This window comes from Carettochelys insculpta, chromosome 26 (genome assembly GCF_033958435.1).
Source record: "Carettochelys insculpta isolate YL-2023 chromosome 26, ASM3395843v1, whole genome shotgun sequence".
Taxonomy (NCBI): Eukaryota; Metazoa; Chordata; order Testudines; family Carettochelyidae; genus Carettochelys; species Carettochelys insculpta.
The window spans coordinates 15,210,925-15,236,401 of record NC_134162.1 but is presented as its reverse complement, the minus strand read 5'-3'; the positions used below and the strand labels follow the sequence as shown (position 1 = coordinate 15,236,401).

Below are 25,477 nucleotides of genomic sequence, written 5' to 3'. Positions count from 1 at the left end.
TGTGGGTGCCTGCTGCGCCCTGCACAACCTTGTGGAGAGCAAGGGGGAGACCTTTCTGCAGGGCTGGGCCGCGGAGGCCGGCAGGGCACACGTGCAGCCACCTGCTGCCCCCAGTCGGCAGGTGGACCCAGAGGGGACCCGGGTCCGGGAGGCCCTGTGGGCCCACTTCGACCAACAGGCCGCGGGGTGAACTCTGCCCAGGCCCCCTACTGCCCGCCCCTTCCTCCCCCACACTCCTGCCCCAACGCCCACACCATGGAGCACCCCACCGCCTCCCGCCCCACTTGTCCTGGACAAATGACAGCACGAACTTGTGGCTGAACGTAAACTTTTTTTTTGTCTTTCAGAAACTTTTTTTTTTTTTGGCTCAATAAATATATATGTCAAACACAAACCAAAAAGTAGGGACAAACGTTCCACAAAAGCAATATGTGTACAAATAAAACAATACAACAAAGCAAACAACTGTGCGCCATCAAAAAAGGAAACCAGGGAGGAGAACGGGGAGAACTATTTACAGGGGGGGGACGGGGCAAACGGGGGCACCAAAACAAAAGAGTCCAACTATATACAACAAGGGGGGGGCCACGTCCTGGGCCCCTCGCCCCTATAGCCCAGCACTGGGCGTGCCCGGCCGGGAGCCCCACCGTGCCTGCAGTCTGGTCCGTGGCTGGGTGGGAGTGGGCTGGACCAGAAGGTATCGGCGCCGGCGAGTCTCAGGTGGCTCCAGGGGTCCCTCGGCGCTCTGGCCCTCGCGGGTGGGTGGTGGGGCGACGGCGGACGGCCCGGCGACGGCCGGAGCAGCTGGTGGTGGGGCTGCAGGAGCGGGCAGGGCGGGCGATGGCTCGGCCGGCGCGGCATGGGGGGCCAGATAGTCGACCAGCTGGTTGAATGTCTGCATATAGGCCCCCCATGCCTCCTGGCGCCAGGCCAGCGCCCGCTCCTGCAGCTGGAGGTGCTGCTCCGAGACCTCCAGCTGCCGGCGGAGGATGGCCAGCAGCTGGGGGTCCGTCGCCGTCGCCGGTAGTAGGCGCGGGGTCCGCCGTCTAGCCCTCCGCGGGGCCGGTCGTTCCTCGGCCGAGGGGCTGCCCTGGAGCGATGGTCCCAGAGGGCTCTCCGGGACAACTGAGGCCTCGCCGGTGCTCTCTTCCGGTCCTTTGGATGGTGCAGGTGCAGGACACAGGAGAGGAGGGGGGAAAGAAGAATGGAGACAGGCGTTAGTGTGGGCCCCGAGCCGTGGCCTCTGTCCCCCCCGCCCTGTGCTGCAGGTTCCCCATCCCCGTCCCCGGGAGATGCTGCTGTGATGGATGGGGTTCAGGGGTCCCCCTGCCCTGCACCCCGTCCCCTGGTGGGAGCGACTCTCACTTCACCCCGCAGGGTCTGAGAGCAGGAGAGCTTTCTTAGCCCACAGATGGCCAATTTCTGGCAGGAGTGACAGCACCAGCTGTCGGAAGAGACAGTCCTTCCAACCCGTCGTGGGGAGAAGACCCCAAGGGGGGCCCCTCTGGGATGCAGCTTTCCCCCTCCTCTGGCTGGCTGCCTACCAGCTCTCCCTTCCCCTAGCCTCTACCTGTGGCCCCCGCCCTCGCCCCCCAATTCCAAGCCAGCTCGGCTCCTCCCTCCTCTTTGTTCAGGGCAGAGGTGTCACCTGCCAGCTGTAGCACCAGGATCCTCCTTTGGCCCTGGGAGCTCTTCGGCTCTTGTGGCTCATATGTAGCCTGAGTCTCCCTTTGGCACTCCCCCCACTCCATCACATGCTGCTGCTGCTGCGGGGTGTCCCACCCCCTCCGCCCGGGGGCCCCTCGAGGTTCCGCTCCCCCCTGGCCCGGGGATGGGGCATGGCACTGTCATGCAGGGTGGGGGGGGGTAGGGGCTGATGGCTGCAGTGCTGTGAGGGCCATGGCCCTGGTGTCCTTGGGGCCATGGCCATGTGAGCGTGTGGGGGGCCCTGGACACATCTCTGTTACCCCCGCCCCTCCAGCCCCGGGGTGTCCACCAGAGAGGGGTACCTACCTGTGGGTCCGCTCCCACGGTCTGGAGATCCCTGGGGGTCAGAGGCCCTGCTGCTGCTCCGGGATGGCAGGAGGAGGATCTGCAGGCTGGATTCTGCGGAGGAGGAGCCCCCCCCCCCCCCTCCTCCTCCTCCTCCTCCTGCCTTGATGTCCCAGGGATGGCCTCCGGGGGGGGCCCCCGGGGTGCGGGGCTTGCCTCCGGGGCGGACTCCGGCTGCAGGGCCTGCTGGGGCTCGTCAGCCGAGGTGTCAAGGGTGGCCGGAGGGGAGGAGGTGTGCCGGGAGCCCAGGATGTCCCTGAGCTCCCTGTAAAAGGGGCAAGTGACGGGGGCGGCCCCAGATCGGCTGGCCGCATCCCGGGCCCGGGCGTAACCCTGCCGCAGCTCCTTGACCTTACTCCGGACATGGTCCGGAGTGCGGGCAGGGTGACCCCGGGCAGCCAGGCCGTCGGCCAGCCGCGTGAACGCATCCGCGTTCCGCCTCTTGCTCCCCATTACCTGGAGCACCTCCTCCTCGCTCCAGAGCCCCAGCAGGTCCCGCAGCTCGGCCTCCGTCCAGGAGGGGCCCCGCTGCCGCTTTCCAGACTGGCTGCCCTGGCTCCCCTTGGGGGGGGGCCCTGGGGGCGCTGGGGGGGCTCCTGGCTCGCCATCGCCGCTGGGTGGGTGGCTGATGGCTGTGCAGGCTGGCCGCGTGTGCAGGCTGCAGCCTGCACGTTGCCTCAGCTTCCTGCAGAGTCAGGGCGGGGGAGGGGACCCTTAAGGGGCCGCTCCACGCGGCCACCAGTGAGCTGAGGGGCTGGAGAGAGCGTCTCTCAACCCCCCAGCTGATGGCCGCCATGGAGGACCCGCCAATTTCGACATTGCGGGACACGGATCGTCTACACTGTCCCTTAGGGCACTATTCCTATCCCCTCATGGGGTTAGCGACTTCGACGTCTCGCCGCCTAACGTCGAAGTTAGTGCCGCTACTTCGAAGTAGCGTGCACGTGTATACACAGCTATTGTGTCTCATTTGGGGTTTGCGTATAATGTCAGTCCGTGCACGGTCGTGGAAGCATTGAATCTAGAAATCCAGACTGTCGCTACGACTCTCAGGGGGAGTCCACATAGAGTTCTTCTTTTAGTGTTGGGGGGGACGACTGATGTTCATAGGTGCGTTGGAAGAATTCCTTTAGATGGAGGCAGCGAAAGAAGGCTTCGAGGTCACCACAAAATTGTATTAAGTTTGTGGAGGAAGTGTGGCAGACAGAAAGACCCCTGGGTAAGAGAGACTCTTCTGCTGGGCTGAGTTTGTAGCTGGAAAGGTTAACAATATTGTCGGGTGAGCTGTGGTGGTTGTAGTTGTTGTATCCTGAGATATGAAGTAATGGATGGCAGCAGATATCTGAGCTGGGGACCATCTGTCCATGGCAGTGATTTGGGCAGGAAATACCCTGTCCCATCAGCTGTGGCTGTGTTTCACTTGGGCAGTAGAACTACCATTAGCTGCAGAGTCATCCCAAGATCCCAGAGCCTCCTTGGCCTGCCTCCCCATCCCATAAGGAGCATCTTTGGGCAGCAGGAGCTGTAACCCACTTTGCCTATGAGTGCCTAGAAATCCACACCCAACATTAGATACCAATGGTCAGGTTTGCCCTTAAGTGACTTTCAGAAGGACACAGATTGAGTCAGTGTCAGAGCAGAGATTACTGAACCAGGGTCTGGGGCCCACTCAATCTTCAACCTAGGATAGGGATGACAATACACCAAGCCCTTCTGCAGGCTGGGTGCACTCCAGGTCAGCCAGCAAGGTTCGTCCAGCCGCATTCCTATCCATACAGGTGCTGTGATTTCCTCAGGAGCCTGGACAAGACTGAGGCACTGCCATTGCCGTGAGGGAGAGGAGCCCCCGGGGTGCATGGCAGTGAGCCGTGGGATTACTTGTGGGGCACAGCCCAGCCCAGCACACAAGGACAAGAAGGGTGGCTGTGGAAAACCATGGAGTGGAGCCCATGGGAGCAGGCCTCTCAGCGGCACAGCACAGCACAGCTTGTTTGTCCCCAGCTCTGGAGAGCAGGAGAGCCCCAATTCATTTGCTGCTCACTGACTGGCTCACCGCACCCGCGGCAAGCGAGGCAGGTGCTCTTGGAACCAAGGCAACCCCATGAGTCAGGTGTGATGCCCCGTACGTTGGCCTGGCTAGCAGAGATCAGCACGCCAGAGTTCTGTGCCTGGCTGTGCCCATGCGCCCTATATGGCCTGGGGCAAGTCTACCTCAGGTTCCCATCTGTGCCTCCCGTGTAACCCGGTGTGGGAGCACCCCAGGGAGGGCAGGAAGGAGAGAACCCTCACCCCACGTATGCCCTCCCAGTGGGCACTCTGCCTGTGCCCCACCCCTGCTCCGCCTCCCTCCCTCGGAGATGACTGGCTAAGGCAGCAGACGTCAGCAGCGCTCCACGTTGTCATAGAAACCCTGCACCTCAGCAGGCTGGAGCTGAGACAGAGCCATGAGGAGGCTGGATTGCAGGGAAGAAAGTGGGTGAAACACCTGCGTCTTAGTCCAAAGATGAAACTCAGCCCCGGCCTGCCCAAGGCTGCACTGCCTGAGCAGATATCACAGGACGGGAGAGAGACAGCTGTCAGCCCTATGGCCACGGTAACTCCCTGCTTCCCTGGGGGCCTGGCTTAAATAGCCTGAGACAAGGCAGCCGGAGCGCCTGCAAGGGGACTGGACCAAACCAGGGGCAGCAACTGAGCATGGTTGTAGCTGTGATATCAAAGGGGCTGAACCCTTTTGACTGGGGCAGAGCCAAGCCCTCGTTCCAGTCACAACCCTGGTTGGGGAGCAGCAAACTCAGCAAGAAAGAGCGAGTGCAAATAGTGCACAGGTACGTGTCTGTGCCTTGACGAGCCAAGTCCCTCCTGGCCTCCTGACTTCCACCTGAAGCCGGTAAAGGGCTCCGACCTCTGACACGGAGCCCAGGTTCAAACGGTGGGTGGCCAGACACTGCAGAGGCCTCCCTGGGCCTTCCAGGGGGCTGCAGCACAAGAGGCTATTAGCAGCTCTCTTCTCCCTGGACTCTTCGCCAGGTGACACTAACCAGTCAACACTCCCTCCTCCGCCCCTCTGCCCCCGCTGCCATTTCAACCTATTGGGGAAAAGCGGCTTCTAGATACTGCACGGGGAAGCAAACTGCCCTGCAAGCATCTTCTCTGGCGCTTTTTAGCCATCAGGACATGGGTTTGTTTTGTGAGTTTCATACTGGGGAGAAGTGCTGCCAGCGCGCTGGCAGAGACCAGTTCCCAAGCAACTGCAGAGGTGCACCTGTGGCCTCAGCCTGGGCAGGGTAGAGGGCTTTCCAGGGTAAGGGTGGCAGCTCGTCTGCTGAGCTTGCCATTTGGCAGTGCTGATTCTGAGCTTCAGCCAGACGCCGGTTACACAGTGACTGACCCAGCGGTGCTTGGGTCCTTAACACGGTTGATCTGTAGCTGCTTCATTTCAATCATAGCTGCAGGTTGGGGCTGGGAACGAGGGGACAGTAGGCAAGCTGCCCTGGGAAGAGGGGGCTACCCAAATTTGCTCTCACCGCAGCAACCTGGGGCCAGGTGCAGTGTGACCTGTAAGCTGAACACCTGTACGCTGAGCACCCAACAGGGCGCCCACAGCCAGAAGCATGTGATTCGACTGGTGGTGCACATCTGCACATACCTTGGGGCACACAGCAAAATTTGTTCCGCCCAGGAATGGAAGATATTAGACAGGACCCTGGTGAGAAGGGGCTGTGCATGGCCACTGCAGCTCCAGCAGGCACAGTAAGAGGGATTTGGAGCTCTTCCTCCAATGCTACTGAACAATCATGTTATGTCTTCCTCACCCTTCCTTTGAATTTCTGCAGGGTGTAAGCTGCAAACCTGGGGAGCCCTGCTTCCGACAACACCGCACAGAGAGCAGCCAGAGGTATGTGAGGTTCCACTGAGTGGATGGGTGTGCCATGTGGAACCCTGACTGCGCAACTTGAGAACAGGGACACAAGCCAGGGGTGTGAGAGTTAAAAACAGCAGGAGTTTTCACCCAGCCCGTTGCTGGGTGTGCACCCCTTCTCAAACAGATTGACGAGAACTCAGGCCGAGTGTTGTTACGCTCCTGGAGTTCACTGAGTTGCTTTACAGACTCAAAGCTAGTTATTGACAAGTCTCTCTGCGGGAGGGGTTCCCCAGCATTGCTCGTCCCCATACACAGGCAAATGGAAATGCAGAAAAACAGGCCATCAGAAAAGGGAGGATAGGAGAAAAGATAGACGGGTGGTCTGGCTCCTCATGCTGCTTCAGTGAAACACCAGGTGAGAAATCCTAATCGGAGACTTGTTTCTGTGATGCCAGAGTTCAGGATCACATAAACAGTCTGAATAGTAACAGAGAGGAAGCCGTGCTAGTCTATACATTATCAAAACAAAAAGCAGTCAAGCAGCACTTCAAAGACTAGCAAAATAGTTTATTAGGTGAGCTTTCATGGGACAGACCCGAAGTGGGTCTGTCCCACGAAAGCTCACCTAATAAATTATTTTGCTAGTCTTTAAAGTGCTACTTGACTGCTTTTTGTTTTGATAAACAGTCTGGTGGGAGCTTTTAACCCAGGGGAGACAGTAGTAAATTACAGCAGTTAGAAATGGGCAGTGAACAAGGCATTGGAGGGGCGGCCTTGCATTGGCTGAGGGGGAGGTTAAGGCAGTGGTTCTCGACCGGGGTAAACACACACGCCTGGGGGTAGACAGAGGTCTCCCAGGGCTTACACCAATTCATCCAGTATTTGTCTAGTTTTACAACAGGTCACATATAAAGCACTAAGTGAGTGCCAACTACAGTTCCCTACAATCACTGTTTAGAAGCTCTGAGTACCGTATAACTGAACGTAAGTGCAATGTTTATCTCTCGGTTGATTTCTTTTAGAGCTATATGGTACAAAGGAGTCAGCGAGCAGTTTTCAGTCCCGCTTTGCAGTGACACCTCTTTGCATTCTGAGATCTGATTTTGTAAGGAGGTAATTTGTAAGGGAGGTGAAAGGTGGGGGTACAAGGCAAAGCAGACTCCTGAAGGGGGTACAGTGGTCTGGACAGGTTGAGAGCCACTGCCCTAGGAGACATAATGTCCTCCCTCTCAAATGCTGCTTTTACCTCTGTGTCTCTCCACAAATGGGGGGATCAGGGACCACAGAGAGGGTACGTGTACACAGCACAGTTATTCCAGAATAGCTTATTCCAAAGTTAACATTCCCAAATGAGTTATTGCAGAACAATGCAGCTACACTACGGGGAAGCCCTGGAATAAGCAAAACTCATTCTGAAGTCGTGTGGCCACACACAATCCAGCCCCTGGGAGTGATGTAATCGGCACGACTATGGCCACCCAGCAGAATTATTTTGGAAGAGGCTATTCTAGAATAGCTTATTTCGACATAGGCCCTACTTCCTGTCTACACAGCCCCTAGTCCGAACCAGGCACGATTCCTTGTACATCACCTGTTACCAAGTTCTAGCTCAGCCGGCTGCCATTTTGAAATAGTGGCTGCCTTGTGTAGGAGCTTGCACAGCTACTTTGGAATAGCAGCCGTTCCTCCCAGCTAACTGCACTGGGGGCACAGTGGCACGGGCGGTTCGGGTACAGGGGGCACAACGGGTACAGGGGCGCTGCGGGTGCGGGGGGTTTTAATAAAGGGGCGTGCGGGTGCGGGGGGCACAGTGGGTGCAGGGGCGCTGCGGGTGCGGGGGGCACAGCGGGTGCAGGGGTGTTCGGGTGCAGGGGCGCTGCGGGTGCGGGGGGCACAGCGGTGCGGGGTCTGAGGCGCTGGGGCGGAGCCAGCCGCCCCTGAGCCCGAGCCCGTGCCCGGCAGGAGGCGGGGAGCGGCCCGCCCCCGGGCGCGGCTCTGCTCGGCGCGGGCAGGCCGGCCGGCGGTGCAGCATGCTGGGCCGGGTGCGCTCGGCGGTGGCGCAGCTGGTGGGGGCTCTGGGCCCCGCGCCCGGCGCTCAGCCCCCGCGGGACTCGCCGCCCGGCCCCGGTCCCGGCCCCGGCCCCGCGGGCGGCGCCTTCTGCAGACCGGCCTTCCTGCAGCTCACCTCGGAGGAGCTGCAGCGGGCGGACGACCACGCGGGCCGAGCCGTGCAGAGCCCCCGGGAGAGCCGCCGCCTGCCCTGGAGCACGGGCTACGCCGAGTGAGCCGCGCCGCGCCGCGCCGCGCCGCGCCGCGCCGGGGAGGGGAGGGGACCCGGGGGCTCCCGCCGGCCAGGCGCCCCGTGCGCTGCGCTGCCGGGGACGCGAGTCAGGGCGGGCCGCCGAATCTGGGCGCTGGGGGGACGCACGGCCGGGGCCGGGGCCGGGGCCGGGAGCCAGCTGCCAACCGGGCGGGCGGGCGGCCGCGGAACCCGCTTCGGGCCAGGCAGCACCGGCCCCGGGCTCCCCATGGCCCCTGCTCCTCTGCGCAGCGCCTGCCCCTCCAGGGCCCTTGTCTTCCCCGGCCTGCGCCGCGCCGGGCCCCTCCGCAGTCTCCCGGCGGTGCTGGCCACGCAGGCCCGCGAAGCGAGCCGAGCCCAGGACAGGACAGGGCTGCCCGGGGCCAGAGGGGCTGCTGGCAGCTCCCCCGGAGGCTGTGACCCCCGCAGCTCCGCCCTGGCTGCTGTGGCTGCCCCGAGTTCTGCCTTCCCGCAGCCCGACTGCCAGGGCGAGCGCAAAGCTCGTGGCTGTGCCAGAGAGGCGAGTGCGGGAGCTGCCGCCTGCGCCCTCTTCTGTGTAATTCACCGTCAGGCCTCGGGAGCCAGGGGCAGGGCTGGAGCAAGGCCTCTGCCTGCACTGCCCTGGGGAGAGTCTGCTGCACGCCCAGCCTGTGCGGTGTTGCTTTTCCTTCTGCCGCAGGCGCCGCTGTGGTTCTCCGGGGACCTGTGAGCCCCTGGCAAAGCGAGCCGCCCGCCCTCGGCCGGCAGACATCCTGCAGTAGAGTGCCGTGCCGTGCCGTGCCGTGCGGTTGTCAGACAGCGATTGGGGCTCTGCCCGGAGAGGATCTCTACTGCAAACATCAGTGGCTCAGGTCATGGGGCTGGGCCGGGCTGACTCTGCTCCGTTTGGTGCCCGGCCTGCAAGACAGAAGCGATGTTTTCCTCTTGTGGAGTACTCTGGGTTTACCTGTGTGCTTCTGAGGTTAAAGCAGTCCCGTCCTCAGCCCCAGGCCGGCAGAGCCTTCCCCATGTGTCGCTGCTGGCGGGGCGCTGTGCTGCTGGCTGTTGTGGCATGACCACAGCCGAAGGCATTAGCCAGTGTGGACAGGCACCATTTGGGCTTTTGGTTTGCCTGTTCATTGGCTGGATAGACTGCCACGGGCAGCAGGTAGGGTGCCTGGCTCTTCCCGTCTCTGGTGATGTGCGACTCTGTCACTGGCATGTACACAGCCAGGAGCTGGGTGGCTCATGGGCTACATTTAGCGGCTGCACCTCACACCATCGCTTTTCACAGAGGGAACCAGAGGCCCGGAGAGACCCTGAGAAGCAGGGAACTGAACCTCATGCTTCAGGAAAGGAGCAGCCTCACACTTCCTCTGAGAGACCTGATCACCTGGTGCTCATTCAGGGCAAGAGGGGCCCCTGCGCTAGTTGGCTGTGCTACCTGGGCCCTTTCCAGAGAGGTTAGGCCAGGCCTGGCTCCCACAGCCTGGCTTTTTTGGCTTTGTCAGCTCTGCCCTGCAGCTGGCCCTGAGGAGGGTCAATACCGGGCTTCATGGTGAGGTCTCCTCTTAAGCTGGGAGAGCGGCAAGAACCTGAGCAAGTCAGGTTCAGTTCAGTGTGGCTTGCATCTGATGCCCACTTGGCTGCTCTTCACAGCAGCACAGGCTGTCACGGACAGATTTTGAGGCCTGGCTTTTCCAAGTGCTTCCTACTTTCTGCCCTGTTGGTGCCGCACACAGCTCTGTTCTGGTCCTTCAGTCACAAATCCTGTCCGATACATTGCTTCCCTGTAGGGCAGCACAGTGACACCTACCCTAATGTCACCACCCCAGGGACAGGTGGAAATTGGGAGGAGAGGTGCTGGACTCTTGGAGAAAGCTCTAGGATGTTGTTGTGAGTGGATCTGTGGCAGAGGTGGTGCTGTTTCTCTGCATAAAAAGATCAGTCACCCTCTTAGCCTTTGCCATTGCTATAGTTCTGAAAGGGTCGTCTTTCTCATTTACATGTGCACTGGCAGTGCTTTCAGCCTCACTGTGTGATGGTAACAAGCCAGGGCCTGGATGGGGTTTTTTTGAGTTTCTCTCCAATGACTGAATTCTGCAACATAGAATCATGGAACACTAGGACCGGAAGGGACCTCTTGAGGCCATCGTGTCCAGCCCCCTGCCCCAATGGCAGGACCAAGTACTGTCTAAACCATCCCTGGTAGACGTCTGTCTAACCTGTTCTTAAATGTCTCCAGCGATGGAGATTCCACAACCTCCCTTGGCAATTTATTCCACTGTTTGACCGCCCCGACAGTTAGGAACTTTTTCATAATGTCCAGCCTAAGCCTCCCTTGCTGCAGTTTAAACCCGTTGCCTCTTGTTCTATCCTCAGAGGCCAAAAAAAACAAGTTTTCTCCCTCTTCTTTATGACACCCTTTTAGATACCTGACAACCGCTACCACGTCCCCCCTCAATCTTCTCTTTTCCAAACTAAACAAGCACATTTCTTTCAGCCTTTCTTCATAGGTCATGTTCTCTAGACCTTTGATCATTCTTGTCGCTCTTTTCTGGACTCTCTCTAATTTCTCCACATCTTTCTTGAACTGTGGTGCCCAGAACTGGACACAATACTCCAGCTGAGGCCTAACCAGCGCAGGGTAGAGAGGAAGAATGACTTCTTGTGTCTTGTTCACAACACACCTGTTAATGCATCCCAGAAGCATGTTTGCTTTTTTTTGCAACAGCATCACACTGTTGACGCATATTTCGCTTGTGGTCCACCATAACCCCTAGATCCCTTTCAGCTGTAGTCATTCCTAGACAGTCTCCCCATTCTGTATGTGTGAAACTGATTGTTCCTTCCCAAGTGGAGCACTTCGCATTTGTCTTTATTAAACTTCATCCTGTTTACCTCAGACCATTTCTCCAATTTATCCAGATCATTTTGAAATATGACCCTATCCTCCAAAGCAGTTGCAACCCCTCCCAGCTTGGTATCATCTGCAAACATAATAAGCGTACTTTCTATGCCAATAGCTAAATCATTGATGAAGATATTGACCAGAACCCATCCTAAAACAGACCCCTACGGAACCCCACTTGTTATACTTTTCCAGCAGGATTGAGAACCATTAAGAACTACTCTCCAAGTACAGTTATCCAGCCAGTTATGCACCCACCTTATAGTAGCCTCATCTAAATTGTATTTGCCTAGTTTTTTTGTAAGAATTTCATGCGAGACCTCATCACCTGCTCCAGTGCAAGAACGGGAATAGAAAGCCCTGCCCTGAGGTCTCAGAAGTAGGAACCTTTCAGACCATTAGAGGAACTCATTAAAAGCTCCCTTAAGTTTAGCTCTGACTACTTTCGTGCATGTGACAGGAGTCCTTCCCTACAAACATCTGGAAGAGCTGCTGCCCAGAGTGCACTTCTTGTTATGCCTGTCTACAACGTCCTCTCCCAAAGCAGGTTTTGCAATCCAGAGCTAAAATGTGCTTAGCAAAGGGAGATTGCTTAGTTGGTGTCAATCTGCAAACTTTGCTGCTGATGCATCTGGCCTGCCCACTTCTGCTTGCACAAGCGAGGCCTTCCAGGGGGCACCAAGGAGTTTGGCACGTGCTGGAACAAAGCCCAATCCATGAGCAGAGGACCTGTGGCTGCAAAACTTGCCATGTGTATCTTGCACAGGACTGTAGCCCTGGCTTGTAGCTGGTTCGGAGTCAGGCGCTTTGCTTGGTGCACTGGGAGGGATGAACTGGCTGCTCTCGCTGAAAAGTTGGTCCCCACATGCCGTACGTGCACGAGAGAGAAGGGCGGGCGGGCGGGCGGGTGCCATCGCTTTCTGCGGTCAGAGTGTGCAATCGTGGAGAGAGTGGCGTTTCCCCAGATCACGGTCTCTATGCTCTCTTTCCATCCCCCTAGGGTGATAAATGCTGGCAAGAGCCAGCACAACGAGGACCAGGCCTGCTGCGAGGTGGTGGTGGTGGGCAGGCGATGCAGTCCGCAGAGGGGTAGCCTGGCTCCTCAGGAGAGCGCAGTGGAAGCAGAGGAGGTGAGCAGTACAAACGCAGGCAACTGGCCATAACTCGTGTGCAGATGCTTTGCTCCACACCCGGCTCCTGCCATGGTCCAGCCCAAGTGGTGCTGGGAACACGCCCACAAAATGCCATCTGGTACACACAGTGAGAGGGGAGGCCCAGCTGGCCTGGGCCTGCTCGGGGCTGCAGTTGGGTTTCAGTCCATTCAGGGCCTGGCCTTGCTGCGGAGCTGGCCACATGGGTGGGGGCGAACTGCAGCCACCATTAACCCACGTCACTGAGCAGCCGGCTTGGCTGGCCCCTCTAGGGCTGGACTAGAGCTGGCACTGAGTGGGGACAGGCCCAGCACTCTGACCCTACCCCTCCCTGCGCGACTGTGCTGCTTCTCTTTCCCTTCCGTCTGCTCCAGAGGGGGATTCCCTTCCCCTTCCCCTTCTCCCAGCAGGGCAGGACAGAGCTCGGCTTCCACTACTGGGGCTTGTTTGACGGCCACGCAGGCAGCGGTGCCGCGGTCCTGGCTTCCAGGCTGCTGCACTGCCACATCCGGGACCAGCTCCGGGACCTGGTGGATATTTTACAGGACTCCTCCCCTCCCCCGATCTGCCTTCAGAGCGACTGGCGGGTGCTCCCTGCTGAGCGGGGCCAGGCCCCCCTCTCAGAGAAGGAGGTGGAGCTGCCCAACGATGCCCTGCCCCGGTTCCACCTAGAGAAGGCCGTCTCTCATGAGAGCCTGGTGATCGGAGCGATCGAGAATGCCTTCAGGCGGATGGTGAGCCTGCAGCCCCAGGGCAGGTGGTGGAAGGGGAGGCACTGAGCAGAGACCTGCTTCAGGAGGAGATGCCTATAAATCTCTTTCCCACCACATACAAGGCATGGTTAATCTGTGGAACTCACTGCCACTTCAGATCCTCAACGCTGAAAGCATTGGGCCTGTGTGTAGGTAGTGAGAGTGTCCACAGGTACAACAGGGAGGCGAGGCGTTCTCTCTGAGCTCTCCCTGGGCCCTGCCTCCTTACCCATGATGCACAGGTTGGGCTCCTCTGCTCAGGGGTCTTGCTTGGGCATTGTGCCGTGCCCTGCTTGCCCTCCTTAGCAACAGGAAGCACTAAAGCCCCCGGGGGGAGGGACACTGATGTGCATTTCCCTCTCACGCTGCCTTATGGCACCCAAATAGCAGTTGCCTGGCTGTTTTCTCATTTCTGCAGCTTTCCCAGCCTCCAACAGGCCGAGGGAAGCCACGTTCTGCAGGACTCCTCTCTTTCCTCCCCCAGGAGAGCCACAGGAGAACCCTGGTGCCCCCTCCACACTTCTCATAGAAACCACAGCATGTGCGCTGTGTCCAGTGCTGGCTGGCTGGAGCCCTGGGATCAGCTGGGGGTGTGTCCTGGCCTTGGCTGGGCAGCTGCATTCCAGCTGGAATGCACACTCCTGTCCTTTAGCAGCCAGTGTGCTGCTGGGATGGCAGGGGGCTATTTTGGTCTGTGGGGCATGTGCTTGGCTAGCTGCAGTCTCAGGACTGGATTCAGGAGCCTGCCTTGGCCTTTGCTAACCCCTGCTGGGCTGCGGGCTCTGCCACTGCCTCAGAGATGACGTGTGCTCAGCCTGCCAGGCCCTTCATTTTGCTCAGACACAGGCCCCAGGAGCAGGGAGAGGCGCTCAGTGTCTGGCCTGGCCTCCCAACCCAGCAGCAGTGCCCAGCAGAGCATGTGAGGGAGCTGGAGGAGCTGGAGTGCCCCTCTCACTGCAGCAGACCATGGCTGTTGTAGAGCTTGTGGGGCAGGGTTGACAGGAGACCCACGTCAGAGGGCGCAATGAGGAGCTGCTGGAGCTGCGAGGGTGTTCAGGCCAGAGCGCTGGTGCGGGAGGGTGGGTTGGTGCTGGGACGCCTGTGCCCAGCCTGTGGCAGCACTAACCGCTGCTCCCTGGGAGCAGCTCTTCCCCACCCACTGTCTGGTTCAGCAGTCTGCCTAGGAGAGCCCTGCTCTGTCGAGGGCTCTGACTTCTTAACGTCGTCTGGCTGCCCCCCCCCCCACCACATGGGTTGGCCATGCCATCTGTTTCCACAGGACAAGGAGATGGAGTGGGAGCAGACGACCCAGCTTGTGGCGGGAGGCTGCTGCGCCCTGGCTGCTGTTTACCTCCTGGGGAAGTTCTATGTGGCAAACGCGGGCGACAGTAGGTAGGTAGAGAGTGAGGGTGTGCAGAGGCCAGGGTTCCTGCTGACATTTCCCTCAGTGGGCAGAGTAACGGGTTACTAGGGGGAGAGGTAGATACACTGGAGGGTAGAGAGAGAATCCAGAGGGACCTGGATAAATTGGAGGACTGGGCCAAAAGAAATCTGACGCGGTTCAATAAGGAGAAGTGTCGAGTCCTGCACCTAGGGCAGAAGAATCCCAGGCATTGTTACAGGCTGGGGACGAGCTGGCTCAGCAGCAATACGATGGAAAGGGACCTAGGGGTTACGGTGGATGAAAGGCTGGATATGAGTAAACAGTGTGCCCTTGTAGCCAAGAAAGCTAACAGCATACTGGGGTGCGTTAGGAGGAGCATTTCGAGCAGATCTAGGGAAGTAGTTATTCCTCTTTATTCGGCACTGGTGAGGCCACATCTGGAATATTGTGTTCAGTTTTGGGCCCCCCAGTATAAAAAGGATGTGGATTTGCTAGAGCAGGTTCAGCAAAGGGCAACAAAAATGATTAAGGGTCTGGGGCACAAGACCTATGAGGAGAGGCTGAGGGATTTGGGCTTGTTTAGTTTACAGAAGAGAAGACTGAGGAGTGATTTAATAGCAGCCTTCAACTTCCTGAAGGGGAGCTCTAAAGAGGAGGGTGAGAAATTGTTCTCAGTGGTGTCAAATGGCAGGACAAGAAGTAATGGTCAGAAGTTGAAGAGGGAGAGGTGTAGGTTGGATATTAGGAAAAACTTCTTCACCAGGCGGATGGTGAAGCACTGGAATGCGTTGCCTAGAGAGGTGGTGGATTCTCCATCCCTTGAGGTTTTTAAGTCCCGGCTTGACAAGGTCCTGGCTGGGATGACTTAGTTGGGGTTGATCCTGCTTGAAGCAGGGGGCTGGAGTAGATGACCTCCTGAGGTCCCTTCCAGCCCTGTGATTCTGTGAAAGGCAGAGAACACGCTGCTGCCTATGGGCGATCTGCTGATCAGTGGGCAGCACCTGACTCTCCTGGTCAGACGCCCAAGCGCTCAGTTTATGACGAACACTGTCAGGGGCCAGTGTCCAGGATGGGCCTCCCTCCTCTGGTCAGGGCAGGGCAGTGGCAGCCCCAGTGCAAGCAGGCTCGGAGACTCCTTTGCTGCCTGGTGGCTACGGGTCTGACTTCCCTCCCCCAGAACGCAGGCGCTGGCTGGCTGAGGAGATAAACATGCCCTTTAAAAGAAAAAAGACCTGCATCATCACAGCTATGTGGTTGGACCCCGTGTGGCTGAGGCCGAGGCACGTGCACTTTTTGTGCCCCCCCGTGGCTGAGGCACGTGCACTTTTTGTGCCCCCCCGTGGCCGAGGCACGTGCACTTTTTGTGCCCCCCCGTGGCCGAGGCACGTGCACTTTTTGTGCCCCCCCGTGGCCGTGGCACGTGCACTTTTTGTGCCCCCCCGTGGCCGAGGCACGTGCACTTTTTGTGCCCCCCCGTGGCCGTGGCACGTGCACTTTTTGTCCCTGTGAACTATTTTCTTTTTGGTGCGGGAGGTTGTTAGTGTAAGTGGTGCAGATGCTGTATGTGGAAAAGCCCTTCGGCACTTGCAGTCTAAGTCTTACTCAGAAAAGCCCGTGTGACTTGGGTGCTTACGTTCTAGTGAAAGTCAATGGAATTTAGGCTCCTAAATCATTTAGGCAGTTTTGTGAATTGTGCCCCCTGTCCTAACTGTTATCCCAGCAAACCTGGGTGTTGGTGGAATCTGTTGGTGGTGGGGGCTGACCTTGGTTGCCTGTGTGTGGCAGGGGATTCGCTCCCAGCTGAGCTGCCGCAGGAACAAGCTGAATGAGGCCAGCCTGCCAGCTGTTGAAGCTGGGAGGAGGAGGAGCAGCTGCTCAGGAGAGGGCTGAGCTCTGGCTAGGGAATACAGAGGCAGGGGAACAGGCCACACTGTGATGCCTTCAGTGTGAAACGTATGGGGCTGTCGAGCCCCGTGCCGCAAGGTGGTGAGGCGGTAGGTGCTCTGTGCATCTTCCACCACCATCTCGAGCAGCTGGCGGGAGCAGGTGTAACCTCAGGAAGCCCCTCACGAGCACCTCCACACTGCCAGCCTGTCCCTTGCGTGTCTGGGGAAAGCCACCCACGTGAGCAGACCCAGCTAGGGCAGGAGAGGCCATCTCTCGAGTCCCTGTTGGCGTATGGCTGCTGGTCTGGAGAAGCTGTAGCAGACTGGGGCTCTGAGCACACCCAGCAGTGGGACCTTCTGCGGAAGGAAGCAAGTTCTGTTCTCACATGGCCCCTGCTGGGCCTGGAACGTCAGCAGCCACCACTCTTCCGCTGGCTGGCAACGTTGAGACCCTTCCAGAGAGACAGCCGAGTCGGGGGCTCTGCTCCCCTGACCAGAGGGAACTTGGGGCCCGGGGTGCCCCAGCAGCAGCACAGCGTGTGGAGGCGATGCTGCTGGCACGGAGAGCAGTGCAAGACAGATCCAACCGGGCCACTGGCACCCTGGGGCCTTCGCCACCCTTGGCGACCTCTGGCCAAGTGCTGGGGCAGCTTTATTCCTGCATCAGAGGAGCAGCCTGTCCTGCCGTGCACAAGTGGCACAGGGGAAGATTTCCCCCGTATCCTGCCTGTGCGCTGCCTGGGAGTTCTGCGTGCTCCGAGCTGTTCTCTGGTAATGACGCCTCTGTGACCCTAGTGCAGATCCTTTCACTCCGCCTCCAGCCACGGACTCTTCTCTCTGCTCCCTTCCTGCTTTGCATTTTCAACCCCTCTGTTCTTCCTGAGGCAGCCGCGTCCCCCAGGCCTGCCTCTCCAACAGCAGCTTCAGGGCTGGCAGGTGGAGCTTAGCTGGGGGCTGGTGGCATGTGAGTGCAGAAGGTACAAAACCACCTGACGTGCCTGGGCAATGTGCGCGATGCCCCCTCCTCCAAGGGGCAGTAACAACCCAGGAGCTTCCAGCAGGGAGGGAGGGAGGGAGGGAGGGAGCCCCCGTACGTCCCCCCCTTCTCTGTGATGTGCGAGAACAGCCTCTTTCCCTTTCCCACTAACCTCATCCTTCCATCTTTCATTGCAGGGCCATAATCATCCGTAATGGGGAAATCATTCCCATGTCCAGGGAGTTTACACCAGAGACAGAGAGGCAGAGGCTGCAGCTTTTAGTAAGAAAGAACTTTCTTCTCCTCTGACTCCTCCTACCCGTCCCTTGCAGTGCTGCACTGCAGCAGAGGAGCGGGGTAGCATGCAGGGCAGGCACAGCTGGGGAATAGCTGCAGCGAAAGCCACGCCGAGGTCCCCAGCGAGGTCTGTTGGCTAAGTGCGACCCTTGGCATGGGCAGCAGCTTTTCCCTTCTGTCCCAGGGTGCTGTAGGTGCCAAATGGGGGTCTGGCTGGGGATTAGGAGGGACAGCTGGGGCCTCTAGGCATTACAGTGCCAGTTTCAGGCTAGCCCAGGTCAGGCCCTCTTGGGGGATGGCAGAGGAGACTGTTACCCTGGGGGGCACAGGGTCCAGCCTGGTGCTGCTGGGCAGGGATCCTAATGCACAGCTGTCTGGGAGTGGGTCAGCAGCTTCAGCCCTTCCCTCTGGCACAGACAAGCATCTTGTGGCAGCCTCCGCAGAGAGGCCAGGGGTTGAATTCCACCTGGCCTCTTGGTCCGAGCTGGCCAGCTTGCGGTGCTGTCCCTAGCCATGTGCAGAAGACACAGCGGTGTAGAGCATCCAAAAATTTGGGGCACCACTGGGTCTTAATGTCCACCCAGCTGCCTCTTCCTGTCCCCACACTGTGGCACTGCTTCCGGAGGGAGAGGAGCTCATTAACCTGCAAGTGACAAAGCCACCCGGAGCCATTAGCAGAACCTGGGGAAGAGCCATTCACTTGGTAACGAGGCCATTTAACAGGCATTTGCCAACCTGGGTATATGCTGTCAGTGTCTGAATTTACTGGGTTAGTCAACGAGAACTGAGTATAAAATGTGCTTGAAATATTTCATTCGTGTGTTGCTGAGGATTATAAATCACATCTCTAAAAATCATCCCCTGCGCCCGCCAGGCTGCCATAGGGCACAGAGGCACCAGTTCAGCAGGACTGCGTAGGGCCTCATGCATGCTAAGGGTGGCCCTGCCAGCATGGGGAGAGCTTGGCTTGTTCTGCCCCTGCTCTGGGCGTAGAGAGGCCAACGCTCTCCAGGGTGGTGGTCAGGGCGAGTGCGTAATGTGTGTGCCAGGCCTGGGGGAGTCAGATGGGAAGTGCGAGTCCCCTCTCTCACTGGCTCACCCTTGGCACATTTCTTTCACGCTGTCCCGTTGCCCCTGAAAGCATCAGTCTCCTGGACAATACACGCCCCTGCTTTGGTCACCACGTTCCCAGGCCCCTTTGTCCTCTCCTGGAGGAGCAGGTGACGGGAGACTGGGCCAGCGCTAAGTCTTGGTTCTGCAGCAAGGTGTCCACCACAGCACTAGGTGAGCAGAGGAAGTCGGAGCATCGCTTTTGTGGTCCCTGAAAGCTTCCTTCTGAGCTTGCCTTGGAAGAATTACTCTGCTGCAAGATGAAACTTGATAAGGTTATAATAAACCTCTCTCCATCCCTGCCAGACAGGGAAGTGGGAGGTGACAGTGGAGTTAGCTGAGGGTTTCCTGGCTCAGAATGTATCTTGGAAAATCACCAAGAAGTGTCTTAGCTTCAGCTCTATTTGCAAACAGCCCTGGAGGGGGAAAATTGCACCCAGCAGTGGATTCTCTCCAGTTGTTTTTGGCAGAAAATCTGAGCAACCAGACAACTGAACCAGCATGTGCTCTATGGGCCTGGGTGAATCCATTTCAGCCCAAGTCCGTTTGTTGGGTTTGTATCCAAAGAGCACCCCAGTACTAGGCAGGACCCTGCAGCAATGCTTCTGCATGCTGTAGAGTTGGGGGCCAATTTGCCAGACCATTACACAAGTTAAATCCATGGTGTTTATTCTTCTACGCTTAGAGTTCTGTTCCTGTAGATAGCAAATGCAGCCCAGAGATTGTCTGTGGTCTGCACTGTCGCCTCATCTCTCTTCTTCTTTCCTCAAAGGGTAAGTCTATACTAGGGGAATAAGTCAGTTTCCGATAGGCAGTTCTAGCAATGGCAATTGTGTAGCTAGAATCGACCTATCGAAATTGACTTACTTCCCCAGGGGAGTCTGAGCCTCTTTAGCCTGGGGGTAGCATCCCTTACTCAACAAGATAGCATGGAGTACAGGGGTCGATGGCCGAGCCCAGAGAGGTCGATTTTGTCACATCTTCACCAGATGTGCAAAATCGAACTCCGGAAGATCGACCGCAGCACATCGATCTTCTGTAAGTATAGACATGCACACAGTCCCCCAGGGCTTGCTAACATTAGCATCCCCCACCCACCCTGTGTCCCTCCCTGCGCCTAGGCACTGGGTCTTCCCTAACCCTGAGCTCTGCAGTGCAGCGTGATGACTGCCCTGTCCCTGCCTGGCTCCTGTGAGCTCCGGGCAGACCGACATAGAAGACTCACTTGAAGGCGGGGCTGCCAGCTCTCCGGCTAGGGCTCTGCTTGGGGGAGGTGAGCTGTGGTTAGAGGAGAGGTTCTCATGGTGCAGCCCAGAGGGAAATGTGGGACTGACGGTTGTGGGGGTTGGGAAGGGAACTGGGCGCCGGAGAGGATCCTGCTCTTTGTAGAATGAGATCGGTGGAGAAGCTCCACTAAGGACTGGACATTGTTGACACCAGCCCTGTCCCCAGGGGCTCCTTCAGTCTCTGAATCCAGTGTTTGTGGTCCGGGGAGGAGAAGGGGTTGGCAGAGGCCATGGTGTGAATTGTGGCCTGGAGGCTCCTGCTGAGAGGATTGAAGTCACTCCCTCTTGCATGCATCTCTGAAGCCCGGGTGCAGGCCATTTACGGTCTGCCCCTCTGCTCTGCTCATTCAGGCTGAGGGTCTGGCCCTCCTTGCCCTGCTCTGCTGTGCTTTTGCAACCCCAGGGTGACCTCTGAGCACCTGGTCCTGACCTGGGCTTTGGCCACCTCTGAATTTTCTCCCTGGCATATTTCAGCCAGACCCTCTGGGCCAGTCATTGCAAAGCCTTTCCAGAGCCACACGGGCAAACATCCATCAGCATGACGAGAGATGCTTGAGCCCTGATATCCTGGGAGCGTCTGTGCTTGCACCTGCACCTGGGGCTTTCAGTGCCCTGCTGTGTGGTGGCTGCCCTGGGTAGGCACCCTGCAGCCTTCCCAGTCACAGCGAGATGTTTTGCTGTTGTCACCAGTGATACAACAGTTGGAGCCCTTCCCTTGCAGATGTGGCCCCTCTGTGGAGTGTCCCAGGAAACCCCCTGCCCACCAGTGTCAGAGCCATCCTCTCCGGAGTACTTATGGGAAGCGTTATGGGGGCTCCCTGTCCGGCACAACTCCTTCGGCTGGCCTGGGACCCAGGCCGTGTCTCCTCCTCCTCTCTGTTCCCAGGCACAGCTGGGCTTTGAGGGGGAACCTGCTGTTTTCTCCCTGCAGGGGTTTCTGAGGCCAGAGCTGTTGGGGAACGAGTTCACACACCTCGAGTTTCCCCGGAGGATTCAGCACAAGGAGCTGGGGAAGAAGATGCTGTACAGAGACCAGAACATGAATGGCTGGTAATGCCATGACTGCTTGTTACGCTCTGTGCCAGCGTGGGGACTTCACTGCTTACACCCTCCTGCCCCGGCAGAGGGAAGTGCCCCACCACACAGCCATGCTCCGTGGGATGGGCTCAGCCCTCTGTTGGCAGCTGCCAGCAGCTTTTCTAGCATAGGCGGGGCCTGACTGCCTGAGGGCCGCTAGCTGCTCTGTTGAAAATGGCCCAGGGTGCTGCTGGGAAGCTTTACTGACCCACTAACAGGTCCTCTGTCTGTTTGTAACCAGGGCCTACAAAAGGATAGTAGAAGATGACCTGAAGTTTCCACTTATCTATGGAGAAGGCAAAAAGGTAAAGTGTGAAGGAGCTGCAGGTGTGCGCTGCAGGCTGACCCTTTTCCCAGTCTGCTGTGTCCCCTTGGCTCACCAACCTGGGGTGTTTTTGCACTCCTGTACTGTCAGGACAGCCACCCCTCCAGGCTCGGCCCCCCAGCTGAACACACGAGTGCTCTCTCAGCTGCCCTGTTAACCAGCAGAGGGTGACACCCACCTGTCCCTCAGCCTGAGTCCCAGAAAGCTGTGCCTTGTATTGGCACAAGTAGTGACAAGGGAGGAGAGATCGTTTGTGGGCTGAGACCATCATTTTTATTCCCTTTCCTCCGCTTTGAGCGGTGCCCTCAGCTGGGGTAGGCCAAACAGCCACCTGGGGACGTGAGATTCAAAACAGTTTTAGGTGCATTGTAAACGACTTGCCTGAAAATCGTTTGGGTATGTGAAGTTTGAGTCCTCGGGAAGGTGATGTGTAAATTCTTTGTTTACAGCCTCCCCTGCTGGTGAATGGTTGTTTCTGTGGCCAGTCGTTTGCTGGCTCTGAGGCTTTAGACACCCGCTGTAACAGGACCCCTGGTGTTCAGGAGATTGAGTTTTCAAATGGTACCTCACAATGCCTACTTTGTATGAAATATCTGCTAGCCTGATAGAAGGGGTGACCATGGGGCACAGGACATCAGACAGACGCGATCGCCATTGGACACAGGCGGGAGATGATTGGGGACATAGAAATCCAAGCATGGCACTGGAATGTCAGAGGCTGCAATGGTGCGGGGAGACTCTACTTGTCTGACTTCTGCAGTGGGTAGCTTGTGGGTGGATTTCTGTCTCGGAAGGTTTTCATTCCTGCACTGGGCTCTCTCATGAGCCCCATGGCCCACTCCTGCCCCTGCAGACGCACTCGCGGTCGTTTCCATCATTTCCCTGGTGCCAGGGGAGACAGTGATGCCATTAAATTTGCTTTTCCGCAGGCCCGGGTAATGGCTACGATCGGGGTCACACGGGGCTTAGGAGACCACGACCTGAAGGTCTACAACTCCAATATCCACATCAAGCCTTTCCTCTCCTGTGTCCCAGAGGTGAGTTCGGCCAGCCCGTCATTGCTGCTCAGCGGTGGTGCTAGGGAATGGGAGCTCGTCTCAGAGAGGGGCTGCTAGCCCAGTGACAGCCCAGTGACGTGGGCTGGCACCACCGGAGCTCAGCCAAGGCACTGCTGCTCTGTCTTTACGCCGTCCCGGCCTGGGCCCAGCCGTCTGTTTGAGGTACCTGTCTGAGTGCTTCCCAGTGTTCAAGTCAGGTACCCTCCCTCGCTCTGAGGCAGGGCAGGGCTGCTGGGGCCACGTGGCTGTGTGAGGAGGGCCCTGCTTGTCTTGGTTTCCTATCTGCGCTTCCGAGCCCAGCAGGGACAGGGGATGGCTCCAAAGGAGACCGTGAGATGGGAGCTCTGGGAGCTGTTGGGATGAGCCCCTGGGGAGATGGGCTGGGGAGCAGTGCTGTGGGGCAGGGCTGGAGCTAGACAGACCCTTTCTGAAGTGCCATCACAAGTGCTGGGCCCCCGCCCAGTGGCAGTGTTTGCTTTGAACCCCTGCCTCTTTCCAGGTGAGGGTGTACGACCTGACGCAGTACGAGCACTGCCCTGACGACGTGCTGGTGCTGGGCACGGACGGACTCTGGGACGTTACCAGTGACAGGGAGGTGGCCAACGTGGTGACGGAAGTGCTGATGGACTATGAGCCCAATGACCCCTGCAGGTGAGTTGAGGGGCCAGGCGTGCAGGCTCCTGCTGCCCAAGGCACCCAGGGCTCCTCCCTGAGATGGCTCCCGTTCAGGCTGGATGGGGGCAGCTCTCAGCTGACCGCCCATGGTCGCCCTGCAGGTACACTGTGGCAGCCCACGAGCTGGTGGTGAGGTCCCGGGGGGTGCTGAAGGAGCGAGGCTGGCGGCTGGCCAACAACAAGCTGGGCTCCGGAGACGACATCTCTGTCTTCGTGATTCCTCTGGGCGGCCCCGGCAATTACACGTGAGGCCACGCGGCCCCAGGGCACAGCACTGCTCCCGCGGCGTGGGACCAGACTGGGGCTGCCTCACCATGCAGCTTGGCGCTTCCTGCCTCCAACAAATGGAGTAAGAAACCCTGGAGCCCGGGCTGCCCAAGAGTCCCTTCTCCACCTGCTGCTTCCTAGGCACTGCAGTGCAGAGAGCTGCAGCAGCCAGCGACGTCCAAGCCAGGCAGGGCCCTTGCCGTGGGGCTCTTCTGATGCCATCACCCATAACCAGCCCTCCCCGACCCGGTCCCTGGGCGAGGGCTTTTAATCTCACTCAGCAGTGACAGAAGAGAGCCCCGGGGGCTGCTGATAGGCTCATGTGAGAATGGGGGAGCACACGCTGTCGGAGATCGGCAGAGCTCTGAGCTGCTGCTCCCACCTTCCCGTGAGACGGGTGCCTGTCCAACCCTCTAACTACACTAGTGCCTGGCTGCCTGGCACGCCCAGTCTGGCATGCTGGCTCTGCTCGTCGCCTAGGTAACCATCATGCCAGAGATGGATGTGGGAGCCAGCAGTTCGGCAGTCGGCAGTGACCTGGCCCCCTTTGCCTCCTGCCTGCCAGCCATGCAGCCTGCTGGCCACTTCCTGTCTGCTCGTCCCAGCTTTGTAGCCAGCAGTAGGCACCCCGTCGCCAAGGTGGTGGGCACTGTGTAAATACTTAGAAATAGCTGTAAGCAGGCTCCCTGTGCCCTGCTGTCACTCCTGCTGGTCCTCTGCGCCTTCCACTGCCGCTGCTTTCACCCCCGCCACCCCAGGCCACCACTGAGTTCCTGGGTGTCAAGACTGGGGATTAGCCCAACTGCTGCTTGTTGTTAAGAGCTGGTCTCACCATTTCCACACTCAAATGTAAGTGAGAACAGCTGGGATGAAAGGGCCACAAACCTTTCACCCCACGTTTCCACCAGCTGGGATGAACCGGTGCTTAGTTTGGTTTTGCCTGCCCCAGAGACCTAGCTGCTTCCCTGTGGTGCACCGCTGTGCTGCGCGGCGAGCCAAAGATGATGCATAAGAGGTGTGTTTTCCCAGAAAAGCAAGTCCCTTCTTTTCTGTATGGCTCTGAGAGCGGTGGGCAGCTCCGTCCTGGCTGGAGCTGGGGCTCTGCTCTGCAGAGTGCTGGATTCAGAAGCAGCAGCACATCCTGCAGAGCTCTGATCTGGGACCCAGACTCAGTGGGCCTCTGCCGTGTGGGATGCAGGGGGAGGATACAAGTGCGGCACTGTAGCTATAAGAGGCTGCCTGGGTAGAAACGAAACACCCTTTGGCTTTGGCTGTTCCTTGCGTCCGGCTGTCGCTGGGCGCACCAAGCACTGTCACAATGTGTGTCACCTTCTGAGGAGGTTGTTTGTAAGTGGTGAGATGTAAATAAACTGGGCTCACCTCGTTGGAACGCAAAGGCATCCAGGGAGCGTTGTTGACATTTCTGTGCGGGAGGGGGATCGCTAGGCCACCCAGTGTCTAGGTGTGCTTGTACACAGAGAATGCCACCGGAGAGCCCAGCAAGTCTTCATCGCAGAGCCTTCTGGGGAGGAGTCTTGCCTCAAAGCCGGTCACTTGTGAGTAATTTATGTGGACAGGACTCAGGGCTGACAGCAATGCACCAGATGGAGACCCCTCTGAGCCAGTGTCTTCTCCTCACTCTCACAGATCAGATTGTGCAAAATCTCCCCCACTCCAAATGAGCTAAGAGCGGGACTTTGCAGTGTGTGCATATTGTCAGCAGGCTGCAGTGCTGAGTCAGGGAGTTGCCCAGTTAGTAACTACAGCGAACTCTTTCATATCTGGCATTCTATCAGCTGGAGCCCACAAGTAACTGGCATTTTAACCATCAGTACATTTTAGTTAGGTTTGCCAGAAGTACAGCATAGTGAAAGTAAATACAGCAAATACAGTGTACAATACTCCCGTTGCTGGTAAGTGCAGCCCTCTGCATACATTTTTGTTTGTTTCTTAATTTCCAATCTTGTTTTTCTTCAGTGTTCTGCACTGCTAGGCATATCTCTCTATTATCCAGAATCGACAACCTCCAGGTCCTGGGGCTGCTGGATGTGAAACGGTTTACTGTACTGACTCCCCTCCCAAGGGAAAGTGAAGCCCTAGGAGTGGAGTTGGCTCGTGTGTAGCCAGGAG

At 58.1% G+C, this 25,477-nt stretch overlaps 1 protein-coding gene across 4 annotated transcripts; it reads left to right on the top strand.

The window, feature by feature from the left end:
• The first annotated feature begins 7,932 nt into the window (after positions 1-7,932).
• Positions 7,933-25,127, top strand: PPM1J (protein phosphatase, Mg2+/Mn2+ dependent 1J). 4 transcript variants are annotated; one of them, XM_074977465.1, is made up of 10 exons: positions 7,933-8,195; positions 12,104-12,233; positions 12,830-12,988; positions 14,286-14,398; positions 17,450-17,534; positions 20,877-20,995; positions 21,264-21,327; positions 22,277-22,384; positions 22,905-23,056; positions 23,182-25,127. In XM_074977465.1, exons 1-10 carry the CDS (start codon positions 7,945-7,947, stop codon positions 23,327-23,329), a joined length of 1,329 nt encoding a protein of 442 aa, XP_074833566.1. In that variant the 5' UTR covers positions 7,933-7,944; the 3' UTR covers positions 23,330-25,127. The 4 variants fall into 4 exon arrangements, with proteins under 4 accessions (XP_074833566.1, XP_074833565.1, XP_074833564.1 ...); XM_074977464.1 differs by having other exon boundaries at positions 12,665-12,988; XM_074977463.1 differs by having other exon boundaries at positions 12,662-12,988.
• The last annotated feature ends 350 nt before the right edge of the window (positions 25,128-25,477 follow it).